The 14,023-nt window shown below is 43.5% G+C and overlaps 1 protein-coding gene across 4 annotated transcripts in view; it reads left to right on the forward strand.

Annotated features, from left to right (window-relative positions):
* RFTN1 (raftlin, lipid raft linker 1) overlaps positions 1-14,023 on the forward strand; it is a 238,266-nt gene that overhangs the window by 150,796 nt on the left and 73,447 nt on the right. For all 4 annotated transcript variants that reach the window (XM_049870669.1, XM_049870671.1, XM_049870670.1 and 1 more), the window contains one exon: positions 10,938-11,328. In XM_049870669.1, the coding sequence (XP_049726626.1) occupies positions 10,938-11,328 (391 nt within the window). The remainder of the gene's footprint in view (positions 1-10,937; positions 11,329-14,023) is intronic.

Consider the following 14,023-nt stretch of genomic DNA (forward strand, 5'->3'; position numbering starts at 1 on the left):
TTCAAAGAGGGGACTCCTCCTTCAAAACCATTTCTGTATGCACGGATCTCACCTGTGGGTAAGGTTATTTTGCCTACCATGCATTTAGCCAGCTACGTAACTAACAGACTGTGAAGTCTGGTGCACATGCTTTGCCGTTCCCATGGGACGATGATGAAATTCTTTTTAAGTGTTCTGCTGACATAGTGTTTTGAGATTTGACTTATCTACTTCCTTTGTGGTTGTACACTGGTGCTTACTGGAAGCCTGGGGGTCTTGTAGCCTTGGTGAGAGGTGACTAATTCTCCTGCCAGTTCTTTTCCCACAGAGCTCCTACCTGTATGACAGTAGCTATCTTGGGCCAAGGTCTTTGCTTTTGTTCCAGGATCCTGGAATGAGCATAGGCAACTATGTGCGTGCAAAATTCTGTTGATGGGCACACATGGAGGGAGATTAGAGACCTGCTGGGCCAATGAAAATCTGCCAGAAGTGACCACCATCTACCCTAGCATGTTGACTTTTACATTGTGCCCTCCTGATGGGAGTGTACATCTATTATAGCAAATATCTCTGTATTGTGGAATGGCTGAGATGATTCCAGAAGGAGTTCTTAATAAATAATCTTCAGCAGACTTGAAGGAGATATATTAAGTAGAAGAATGTTGTATCTACACAAACAGAATGACCTAGAGCATAGAGGCAGAAACCCCTTTCACCAAATTGTGATAGATATAGATTTATTTGCTTAGTTTTGCTTGGCTTAAGTAGCCATTGTCTTACATAACACTTGCCTTATATTCTCTTCTTCATTTTAGCACATGTGAGTACTGAGAAAATTTCAGATTTTATTTCATATCAGATGATGTATATGCATGGTAAACATTCAAACACCTATTTTGTCTGCCCTGAACTCCTTCCTCTTCTGAGAGCTGCTTCACTCCCATAGTCCAGCCATATGATTCCCATGAAGCCACCATGTCTCCTGGCCAGAGCTGATTGGCCCAGGAGTGGACACCTGACTTAAGTGAGGCCAGTCAGAGCCTTTCCCTGAGATCTTTTGCTGTGGATTACCAGGAAGTTTAGACATTTTCTCTCCAGTGGCTAAGCTGTGAGCACAAAAACTCAAAAGTTGGCAATGGCCAACTTTTTCTGCCTTGTAGAGGAAATTGGTCCTAAATAAAAAAGAAGAATGATATGGACACATGAGGAGAAGCAGGGACAAAACATGAGGAGAGCTTCCTGGCAATGCCAGAGAGGCTAGTTCCAGGTCTTCCCAAGATCCAGCCCTGACCCTACCCTGCTGGCTGTTTGGCTGCTCTTTGAGACACCACTTGGTTGTCCCTCACAGATAGGCTTTTGTCTGTTCACCTTCCTTTCTGTGTTTTTGATTTGGACTTTCAACATCTGGGTTGGAGGTCTTCTGGTGAGTTGGTTTCCTGAGGGTACTGAAATCTAGTTGGAGATCTTTGGAGGATGGAGGTTTAGCAGCACCTCCTCTCAGTCCAACTGATTTCTAACTCCCGTGCACTCCATTTTCGATAACTTGTGGAATTCTAGGCACAATCTAAGTGAAAGAGCTGAGTCAGTCCAAATAGATAATTCAGACAAGCAGGACTCCTTTTGTCAGAAATGCCTATCCTGGAGACAGCCACCAAAGGATGGATCCGTTCTCACTCTTACCAGAACTCTGGCCCCACCACTTCCTTTTGTTTTTAAAGATGGTTACAGATTGCTGAGTTTTTTCAGCATTTGTTGAGATTCCCACCAAATCACTCCTAATAGCAGAGGAGTTACTCTCTCTATTTTCTTGTGAAGAAGAAGTTGTGGGGCTCTTCCTCCCCACAACCCCAACTTTGCCAGGAATTTGAGGGTAAGCAGTGGTTTCTCAAGCTGAGTACAGATAGTTTGGGAAGGGTGGAAGAAGTTAGCTCTTCAAAGTCTCTCAGTTATCCCTTGAGTTAAACCAACATGTATTAAACTCAAGAGGGCAGAGATGGTACCTGATTGGTTTACTACTGTTTCCCTAGTACCTCATGCCCAGCATAGTAAGCACTCAGTAAGTAGTTATGGAATGAATAAATGAATGTTATCATCCCCCTATTACAGATGAGGAAAGTGAGGCTCAGGTAAGTCAAATGATTTGACCAGTAATATAGCTAGCAAGTGGTAGAGCTTCATACTCCCTGTCTAAGGCTTATTCTAAGACCCTCCTGGTCATTAAAAGAGAAAGCAACAACCCCAGAAAATCTACGTGGTGAATGTGGAACCATAAAGCCTTATCTTTCCTCATGGCCTTAGAACGAAGTGCCCGGCAGCGCCTGGAAAAGCTTTCAGTTCCTGAAGCTAAGTGTTACCACATCGGAACTAAAAGGTAGCTTCAGATGTGAACTAAAACTTGTGTTATTGTTGAACCTCCCTTTTCAGAAAGCTGCACAAGAGTTTAGGTGACAAAAGGTAGGAAGGATTATGTGTGTATGATAAAATATTCACTGTAAAGACTCATGTGTAACCCTGCAACCCAGAGCAGCATTTTTGTGCCCACCCTTGACATACAGTACAGTACATGCTTCTGTTTGTGGGCTCACTGTGTGTGTTCATGGATCTGCCAGAACTTTAAAATGCTAGCTGTCACACAGTGGTGGACCATGAGTTATGAGGGAGGGTCAGAGTGGCCAGTGGTCTGGCTTGGGGTATATTTGAGAAGTATATGTGTGTGGGTCTTGGTCTTTACTCCATATTATTTACCTCTGAAAATACTGTTGAAATCTACTTTGATTATTTAGTATTTTATCAGATTTTATTATTATTTAGTATTTTATAGGATTTCATTATTTAGTATTTTATGTGATTTATTATGGAGTTCCTGAGTGGTGCAAATGCTTAAATGCTCAACTACTAACTGAAAAGTTGGTAGTTTGAACCCACCAAGAGACTCCTTGGAAGACAGACCTGGAAATCTGCTTTCAAAAGGTCATAGCCTTGCAAACCCTGTGGAACAGCTCTGCTCTGCACACATGGGGTCACCATGAGTGGATATCAACTCAGTGGCAACTAGTATGGCTTGTATCAGCACTGTCCAATAGAACTTTCTATAATGATGGAAATGTTCTATATCTGTGCTGTCCAATATGTTAGCCACTAGTCACATGTGGCTACTGAGCGCTTGAAATGTGGCTTGCATGACTGGAAAACTGAACTTTTTATTTTATTTAGTTAGAATTAATTTAAACTTGAGTAGCCACATGTGGCTAGTGGTTACCATATTAGATAGCACAGGTATATATTTTTTTAAATATTAGTAAATTTCTGAGTCCCAACATTAAAAGCTTATTAGTTGTAGGTATTCTATGAAATTCAACATAAACTTAGAAAATACTTATAACTTGTAGAAAATAAATCTACCAGTTAAATATTTAATTTCCCTTTCCCAGTGTGGGTGCTTATGGTGTTGCCATGGAGTTGGAATCGACTCGATGGTAAACAATAACAGTGTGTAGTAACTCTCCTTAAACATGGTGGGGAAATCTCCTTTACTTGGGCAACAGTGACCTCTGTCAACTTTTTTGCTTCACTCCAGCCTCTCCCCCAGGACCTTGAATCAATGTCAAATTACATCCTAGGGGGTCTTGATTTCTGTTTGGGGCAAACACACTCTCACTGCTTTTTTGGGAGCCGTTGGCCATCTCTTCATTTCATTCCGAGCCAGGTTTAGAGACCTCCATCGGTCTGCCCTGTGCCATCTTGCTGTCCTCATTCCTCTATCTGCTTTCCTTCTTCATTAGATTCAGGCAAAATGGTCTTGAAACTATCTCTGACCCTTCACCCTTGCCATCATAATTCCTATTGACTTGTCACAGGAGCCTTTTCTGCCCCTTGTTCAATGTTACGTAGCTTCCATTCTTATTAAGTCCAACCCATGTGTCATCTCCCCAAAACAGATTTCACCCTGACTAATGCATGTACTCTAAAAAACAAATATGAGTACCAGCATGTACATAGACAATGTATACCTTCCTACCCATCGCTAGCAGCATGGTATTCATTTTGAAAGTAGAGTAGCAGACAATACATCCTAGACTTTTGGGGACTATCCTAATGTCTTGTGTTTGTTTTAATAAAACTGATGTCATTAAACATATAACCAAAGATGACATCGTTTCTTATAACAGTTGAGACTTTTTATAGAACTAAATTAAAAAAACAAATATATTACATCTTTGCCACATCATAAGCTCCAGTATTAAGTTGGGAAATATAATTACTAAGGAATTTCTTCTTATTCATTATAGAACAGTTGAATGAATTCTTGGGTATCAGTTGAAAATAGCCATACTTAATTTCTGGTGCCTAATCCAGCAATTGTTACTCATTGAAGTATTGGGGCAGCTTTTAAAGGCTGGGGATACGAGAAGAAGGTGGCTGAGGGTATATTTCATTTTAAACTAGTATCTTTGACTGGGCTTTTTGGCACAGGATGGATCATATAAAGTGGAAAGCATATATTAAGGGATCATCAGATTGGACTCAGGATACTCAGAGTCAAATCCAGGCTTTGCTCTGGTCTAGCCCTGTGAAGTTTGACCAGCCATGGAACCTTCTTTGAACCTGATCCTCTTCTGGAAGGTGTTATTTTGAGGCCTAAGATAATGTATGTGAAGGTTCTTTGTAGAAGAAAAGTACACATGTTAGCAGTTGTTAGTTAACTAATCCCAGTTATTAGAGAAGTTCTGTGGGCATGCATGTAAGCCTGTGGGGAACCCCACAACCAAGGTGACCTGGGTGTTCATCATTTGTTCTTCCATACTGATGTAATCCATATGCTCCCGAAGACCCTGATGTAGCTGGAAATAATGATGGAGTTCAGCAACAGATGACGAGGCCTCTAAGTAAAGGGATCTTAGATGCATGGAGAGTTGGGGAGGGATTCCAGAAACATTGGAAAGTAAATCTGGTAGGATGTGGCAAGCAGATACACAGGATTAGAGAAAGGGAAGAGCTGAGAAAGATACCTGTGACCCAGTTTTAGAGATGAGGTTGATGGTGGGCCCATCAGCTGTGACTATTGGCTATGTGACCTCAGAGGAAAGTCAGGGCTGGGGGTCCAAATTTGGAAATAATTAACATATTTTATGGCAGAAACCATGCAAAAAGAGGAAGTTACCAAGGGGAGTATGAGTGAGAAGAGCTGGCAGCTAACGTTGAACCTTGATGAATACCACCTAGTGCCCACCGTTCTGATGGCACAGGAGAAGTGAGAACAAACAACACCCAGTTTAGCTATCTGTATGCAGTTAGGTGACTTTACAGAGAAAAAAAAGTGCCTAAACTAGGCTAGCGTAGGAAACCAGAAGAGTCAGGACCTCTACAATCTAGCCAAATATTGATCTTCATAAAATCTAAATGCTCTTCTGGTTAAAAAATGACAGCTCACCCTTTCTGGTAAACAATTTGGCAGCCTATACCAAGCCTTTGAAATGTTAATGTCCTTTGACCCAGTAATTCCACTTCCAGGAATCCACTGAAAGAAGTAAGCAGAGTTGCAGACAAAGATTTATGCACAAAGTTATTTCATCTTCCTAAGACATGAATTTCCCTGGACGGCTTGGGATGAGGGCAGTGTTTAACTTCTGCGTTGTTTTAAAGATTGTGGTACCCTGCAGTAAGTGCTATAGTGCAGGGTACAAAATGGGCATTGATGTTTAAGATAAAAGATGTGCATTCAAAGAACTCTTGTGCTTCGCCTTCAGACTCTCAGTCTTGGAATTACTGTAGTGGGAAATTGGGGATGTGTTGACCAGCAGGGTGAAGTCAGAGCCTGAGTACAACTCTACGGGGCAGTCGTACTCTGTCATATGGGGTCACTATGAGCCGGAATGCAAGGATACCTGTGACCGGGCTTTGCACTTCCCTCTCTAGCCTCATTTCCGGGCACCCCTGGCTTCTCTTGTCATGTTCCAGAACTATTCTGGAAATTTCCTCAGCATACCATGCTGTTGCACACAGTCAGTACTTTGTACCTGATGATTCTTCTTTCCCTTTACTCGAATTACCCTTCTTCCCTTCCTCCATTTTCCTGTTAAATACCTAATCGTCCTTCAAAACCTTCTGCAGATTTGGCTCCCAAATAGGTTGTGCCTAGTACAGTATTTTGAAAACAAGAGTTGAATTTGAATTCTTTATGGTAGAGCAGACGTATATCAGTTCAGCCGTATCCTCATCTCTTCCTGTTTTATGACATCATTTCATTTGTTACAGCCCTGACTTTCTCTGAGGAGCTTTTCTCAGCTTCCCTCCAGGCAGAAATAATCACTTTCTTGCCTGTCATTTCTGTACCTTTACATCCATTACATAACCCTCTGTCAGAAATTTTTTAAATATTTACTTTGATCAGTTATAAAACTAATATGCATGCTCTTTAGATGCATTTTGAAAAACAACACACAAATAGAAAAAAAAATCCCTCATAACCCCACTCCCCACATATATTGCTGTTTTCATTTTGGTGACTGTTTTCATGCACAGTTTTATGGTTATATTTTGCATGTATGTTACATAGTCATCTTAATACAGTAGCTATAAAGTTATAAAGTTTAGAATCTTAATTTTGTAATACTGTAAGTATTATTGATTCCTGCTCTTGTAATTATTTTTCACATCTGTTTACAATATTTGGCTGAGTCTTCTTGAGGGTCAGGACCCCTGTTTTGTGCCTCAGCACCTACTGGCCTGGACCAGTGTCAGAAAACCAAACTCATTGCTGTGAAGTTGATTTTGACCCATAGCAACCCAATGGGACAGCGTAGAACTGCCTCACAGGGTTACCAAGGAGTGGCAAGTGGATTTGAACTGCTAACCTTTTGGTTGCAGCAGAGCTCTTAATCACCGTGCCACTAGGGCTCCTGGACAAGTGTAGGGACTTAATAAATGTTAAATTCTAGACCTGAAAAATTAATCTGTCTCCACCTCTACCTTTAAGGAGCTCGTCCTGGGAGAGGACACATACATATATATATATTTTTAATTTGTGTATTTACTCCTTCATAATAAATAAACAGTTAAGCGCTTGGCTGCTAACCCAAAGGTTGGCACTTCAAACCCACCCAGTGCCTTCACAGGAGAAAGACCTGGCAATCTGCTTCTGTAAAGATTACGACTTAGAAAACTCTATGGGGCACTGATACTCTGTCACATGGGGTCACCATGAGCCAGAATCAAGTCCACAGCACCCAACAGCAACTATATGGCGGACATTCTAGCTCTGGGAGCACAGCAGTGAACAAAAATCTCAGCCCTTATGAAATTTACATTCTGAAGCAATGACCCTCAGGCTTCAGGGTGCACAGAAATCATGGGGAGGGCTTGTTAAAGCAGATGGCTGGGCCCCACCCCAGAGTTTGTGATTCAGCAGGCCTAGGGAGACTTGAGAATTTGCATTTCTAACAAGTTCCCAAGTAACGCTGACGCTGCTGGTCCAGGAGCCACACATTGAAAATCACTGACCTAGAGTATAAGCTTACAATACAATAGGTGAACGGCATGGTTGTCTGGTTTTTTGTTGGAGAAGGGCACAAGTGAGATTTATGTAAAAATCTTCAATTCCTGATGAAGAAGGAGAAAGCTAGGACAATGGCCTGTGTCCAGAGCCCTCACTCCCAGCTCTGGATGCCTCTCCTCTCTATAGAGCCACTGAAGCCCTGGACTCATAAGAAGGGAGGTTGGAGCAACAGTGATGATCTCTGTGCCTGACCTGCTGTGCACTTTCCATACGTAATGTCTAGTCTTTGGAGCAATTGCAATGAGAATATGAATTCCCCCCATTTTATGGATGAGAAAACTGAGGCACAGAAAGCTTATGTAACCCACTCTGGTTCACCAGACTGGTGAGCAGCATGTCTGGGACTCCAAGCCAGACCGCTCTGCCTTCAACCCTATGCGTTTCCATGACTCCAGTTGAGACCAGCCTGTGGTCGAGCCATCAGTGAAACCAGTTTTTAAAAAAACGCTTCAGTAGTCTTTTTTTTTTAGTCATAGCTGTTTCCTCTGTGGTGAGACAGAGTGTAGCAGGGGCTGGTGCAAGGCTGGAGCCTAAAGCATACCTGTTCCTCAGGCATGATAAGCAACTTCAGAGACTCAGACTTGCAGAGTCTTAGGGAGGAAGACAGACAGCAAGAACTAAAACAGGCCTGCAGCTTGGGGGGAAATAGCTAACTGCCCTTTCTGTGAGAGCTACATCTGGAAATTGGTATTATTTCTCAAATGTAGAAATTTGCAGACATTTAGTTATAGCTTAGTTTTATTACAGGTTCAGTGCATTGAGAATTTGGATAACACGTTTAGAACTAAATGAAGAGCCAACTTTCCCAAGCCCTTCTGAGGAATCGTAGGCTGGCAGCCTTTTGTTCACAACCCTAAAGACTAGAGAAAAGCCATCTCTCTCCACTACAGTGGGAACTTGAGAAGTTAGTACTAAAAGTTGCCCGTTCTCAGGCTCTGACACACTTTAGAACGCTGCCATCTGCTGCAGTTAGCCATCTCTGTCAGATTACCTAGATTATTTCACTTTAGCTCCACATGCAAAGGTCTTCACAGATCTATGCTTTGGCACAAGGCCTTCACCTTCTGTTAAGGCTTAGGACTATAAATGGCCTAAGAAAATGCCTCCCTATTTTCTGTAATACCTAACAAAGACACATTTTTGCTCTGTGTCTTTATAAGAGTTGCACAACAAATTCCTCTTGTCTTTGCTAGCAAGCTATTCCTCTCTCTTTTTGACCTGGCATGTTTCCTCTTTTCATTTAAGGCATGTAATAACTATTGCATTTCTCTCTTTGCCTTTGTTGCCAGGAAGGTCAAAGCTATGCTTTGTATGCTGTAGCTTCCCTTAACCTAAGTTTCTTTGGTGTAATGATTTCCCCACCCTGGTTATTATTTAATTCTTGCTCTTTTGCCTTTTAAAACTTTTGCTACCTATGTCATCTTTTAGAAGCGTTCCAAAATAATTTCTGAAAGTGGATAGATATCACAGATTAATGAGTGAAGCATGATTTTTGGAAAGAAAAGGATGACTTTTTTTTTGATGTTTGAAGAGTGAATTGAGCTAACCATGGGCATGTTGTGGACACAGACATGCCCATGGACGTGTATGTACTTGGTCCCTTGAGTTGTTTCCACTTGCTTACGTGGTTAAGAGAGTGACCTTTGGCCCAAAGCAGACCTGGCATTGAACCCTGGCTATTCACTGCTTGCTTTATGACTTTAGTTGTCTCTGGGCCTCAGTGTCCTCATCTGAAATGGAAATGATGATGCCATGCAGGGTTGTTGAAGGATTAAATGAAACAACTTACGTAAAATATCTAGTAAGATGCCTGGCACTTGGCAAGTCTGCAGTAGATGGCAATGACTACTGTCACTATTGTTATGGCTGTCACAGACTAGACTTTATGGGAAGACTGGGCCGCATACTTGTACCTGCTTTAGATGAGCTTCTAGATGTGCAGTGTGGAACTAAAGCAACTTTCTGCTTAAAGTTAAGCTTGTTCATCAAGGAGGGCTGCCAAGACTTGCCTCTCCTTTAGAGAGAATAGCTCCATGCTGTTATTTCTTACTAATTCTCAAATGACAGGAGATGGTTGTTGAAGGTGCCTCATATTTTTCTGATGTCATCCATTCGGGTTGGTGACTAAGACTTGGAGAGCTCTGAGGTCTCTACCTTCTTATTTATTTGTAAAGTGATTTGGGCGTCCTTACCTGGAAAGTCCCCTAAAACCCATCATCTAGATTTGGCTGGCTGTTGCTTGATTTTTCTTAGGCAATTTCTTCCAATTTCTCTTTCCAGCTTAGCAGTACTAACATTAATTGTCTGGGGGTGTTGTTTAGGGAGGGAATCATTAAAGTGCCACTATACTCCAAGTGGACGTAAGTCCCCCTTTGTGCAGGAGCAGGGAAGTGAGAAGAAACAGTTATCTGGTTAACTAGACTAGCTGGTGTGTACCATGGTTTGAATGCTGAAGAGCCTGCCAGAGTAATACCGTGGGCTGGGCGTGGTCTTTGGGTCCCTGCGGGACAGCTGAGGCCTGAGAGTACCGTGAAACCATGAAACCAGAAGTCCATCAGATTTCTCCTTCTGTAGGGAATGTGCTCATCAGTTTCTGCATAGGTTAATTTTCCTACTTCTGCCACTCTTTGCCAAAACAATTGTTTAAAAGATGAAGTTCTCTGGATCATAAAATGCTATCTGGTAGTTAGTGTAAAGATGCAGGCTGCCTCACCTTTCTCCCGCAGAGCAGCTGGTGGGTCCAAACCTCCAACCTCTTGATTAGCAGCCGAGTGCTTAACCGGTGTGCCACAGGGCTCCTTGTATGGTTATACAGTAGCCTCATTGTTAGTAACTCAGTGATTCATCAGAAAGAAAAAAAAAAAAATGAACTCCTACCAAAATGAATTTCCTCTTTCAAACTCCCTTCTACCTCATCCTTTTTCTAGCCCTAAAAAACAAAACAACTAGCCTTGGTGGATCAGTGATTAAGACCTCAACTGCTAACCAAGAGGCCAGCAGTTTGAATCCACCAGCTGCTCCTTGGAAACCCTATCCGGCAGTTCTACTCTGTCCTGTAGGGTTGCTATGAGTCAGAATCGACTCGATGGCAATGGGAAAATAGGGACTAATGCAGTGTTTCAAAGAGAAGTGATTCCAACCCCTCATAGCCAGATGCTTTATTTTTCCATCAGATAGCACAGTTAAAACAAACAAACAAAAAACACAAACCCCATGCTATCTTAAAGGGTGTGGTGCAGGCACCGCCTTGATGACAGGGCACCTCCTTCAGCCAGCCCCATGTTTTTCTTGTTCAAGCTGAAATACCCTCAGAGGCCTCAGGTGAGATGCCTTGGACAATGCACATTTTCCCCTTCATAGAACACCCCGTTGACATGTCGCCTTCGTTCTGTTTGCCTCACAGATCCAGGAGGCCGCAAGTCGGGGCCTGAAATTTGTTGGCGTTATACCTCAGTACCGCTCCCCTGTGAACTCAGCAGGCAGCAGCCCTCTGGTGCCTACTGCCAGCAGCACCGCCAATCCAAGAGATGTGAGAAACGTGCCAGGCCAGTGTGGGGACCACGCCTCGCTGGATAATGAGAACCCCAGGGCTGCAGAGGTGTGCAGCATGCAGGCAGGGATGGACAGAAGCCCAGAGTCTGGCCAAGATCCAAGAGGGCAGATGCTCGCCACCAAGCAGCCCAGCTTACACTCAGAGGGAGATGGTGGCGAATTTTTTTCTCAGCAGATGAGTAAAACACTGGATGGACGGGATGGTGACCCATCAGAAGGGCATGAAGAGCCACTCTTGGGAAGTAAGTATGTCAGTGCCAGGACTTTTGACCCACTTAAAGGGGGACTAACAGTTTTCATGAGGAATCGGTGGTTCAGTGCTTGAGTTCTAAGGCAGGAGAACTGGGTTTGATTCTCTGTCAGTGCACCTTGTGGGCAGCCACCACCCTTCTATCAGTGGAGGTTTGCATGTTGCTGTGATGCTGAACAGGTTTCAGTAGAGCTTTCCGACTAAAGGCAGATGAGGAAGAAAGGCCTGGCAGTCTACTCCTGAAAATCAGCCAGTGAAAACACATGGATCACAATGGTCTGATCCACAACTGGTCACGTGGATGGCGCAGGACAGGGCATTTTGTTCCATTGTGCCATGAGTAGGAGTAGCCATGAGTCAGGGGCTGACTGTTCAACAGCTAACAACAACAACGACAAAACAGTTTTTCAGTCATTCCCATAGCATATCCCAAGGAGTGGAATTCGAGTGCAGAGCCAGCAGTCCCTCAAACAGGAGAAGCTTAATAAGCAGGTGTCTGGGCTGCCCTACTGTGTACTTACTGACACTGTGACCTGTGGGGAGAGTAGAGCCACATGACTTGACTTGTAGTTGCTCCAAAGCATCCTGTTTGGTGTGGGTTCTAGAACGTGAATGACTTTGTCCCCTCTGCTCTTACATCACCCCTGAATTGCTCTGCTCTGGCACAGGAAGTGTCGCTGTGCAGGGCGCCATTGCAGAACATACATCCACTTTTGATTAGCTCATTTTGAATTTCTGCCTACAGTAGGAAATCAGGAAAGCCAGCTGAGGACAAATTGTGCAGGAAACTGGTGATTCAACTAGGATGTAAACAACCAGATTTCAGGGAGTTTATACAGTTGACAGATCAGCACTCTGCAGAGAACGCTCTGCCAGGGAGAGGTGGCTGGTATGTGAGCCCTCTTGCTCCAGTTGTGATGGCCACCAGAGCATGAGTTCTAGGTTGGGAATTCCAAATCACAACACGACAACAGCAGTAATGATAGCCTACATTTATTAGCACTTCCTGTGTACCAGGGCTTGTGCTACTAAGCGGTTCATGTGACCGATCTGTTTCAGTTCTCCCTATAGCCCTACGACGTGGACGAACTCTTATTATTGTTCCCCCTTTTAGCACTGTTGTTGTTAGGTCCCATTGAGTCATCTCTGACTCATAGTGACTCCATGCACGACAGAACAAAACACTGCCCAGTCCTGCATCACCCTCGCAGTTGTTGCTATGTTTGAGGCCATTGTTGCAGTCACTGTGTCAGCCTGTCTTGTTGAAGGTCTTCCTCTTTGTCACTGACCCTGTGCTTTTACAGCTGAATAAACTGAGGTTTAGAGAACAAATCCGTTGCCCGGGCTAGAGATTGGCAAATCCCACGCATGAAGGCTTGACCACTACCCCAAGAAGGCTTGACCACTACCCCAAGAAGGCTTGACCACTACCCCAAGAAGTCTTGACCACTACCCCAAGAAGGCTTGACCACTACCCCAAGAAGGCTTGACCACTATTCCAGGAAGGCTTGACCACTACCCCAAGAAGGCTTGACCACTACCCCAAGAAGGCTTGACCACTATTCCAGGAAGGTTTGACCACTACCCCAGGAAGGCTTGACCACTATTCCAGGAAGGCTTGACCGCTATTCCAGGAAGGCAGGCTTGACCGCTATTACAAGAAGGCTTGACCGGTGTCTCAGCTCATCTCTCTACTTTGTTTTTCCTAGATTAACTGAGGTCTTCAGTTTATGGGAAGCGAAGTTTCTCTTAATTTCCCCATATTACCTTTTTCCCCTTCTTTCTCCAGGAAATCTGGAGGCTGGCCATTTCCTGACCAGGTACTGATATTAGCTGTGTGGCCCCTTCTAGCCTTTGAAGGTGAACGTATATCAACACTGACAGGCCTTCCTGCTTAGACCTTTCTGGATCATCTCCTGGTTAATGCTGTTACTATTATTTTTACTAATTCTTGAAATTAGCCTCCTATAAATGATGAAGAACAGTTTATACTTTAAGAATAGAAAAGAAGATGAAATAGGTTCATAGTAGTTCCTGAGAGGAATCCCTGGGTACAGAAATGGTTAAGTGCTGACTACTAGCCTAAAGGTTGATAGTTTGAACCCACCCAAAGGCACCTTGGAAGACAGGACTGGCGATCTACTTCCAAAAGGTCACAGCCTTGAAAACCCTATGGAGCAGTTCTACTCCGCACACATGGGGTCACCGTGAGTCTGAATCAACTCAGCGACAACTAACAACAACACTTCCTGAGAAGAAAATTGATGGGTGGTTAATTCTGGGGACTTATTTGCAAAACTGGTTTAGAGGGAGGGGTTAGAGCTGCTTCAGTTCCGGAATATATTAGTAGTATTGTTTAATGAAGGGAGCCCTGGTAGTGAAGTGGTTAAGAACTCAGGCTGCTAACCAAAAGGTCCACAGTTGCAATCCACCAGCCACTCCTTGGAAACCCCATGGGGCAGTTCTACTCTGTTCTGTAGGGTTGCTATGAGTCAGAATCGACTCAACAGCATACAGCAATTTTTTAAGGAAGGCCTTGGTCCTTCCTAAATATGTATTGAAATAGAGCTCTTCAGTGGTGTCATCTTTCACACTGTTTGAGGTAAGGCTTCTGCTACATCCACAGAGTAGCTGAGAGCCAGTTAGACCCTGTGTGTGCCTTCTAATAAGTGTCCAAGCCTTATTCC

The sequence above is a fragment of the Elephas maximus genome, chromosome 27 (assembly GCF_024166365.1).
Source record: "Elephas maximus indicus isolate mEleMax1 chromosome 27, mEleMax1 primary haplotype, whole genome shotgun sequence".
Classification (NCBI taxonomy): domain Eukaryota; kingdom Metazoa; phylum Chordata; class Mammalia; order Proboscidea; family Elephantidae; genus Elephas; species Elephas maximus.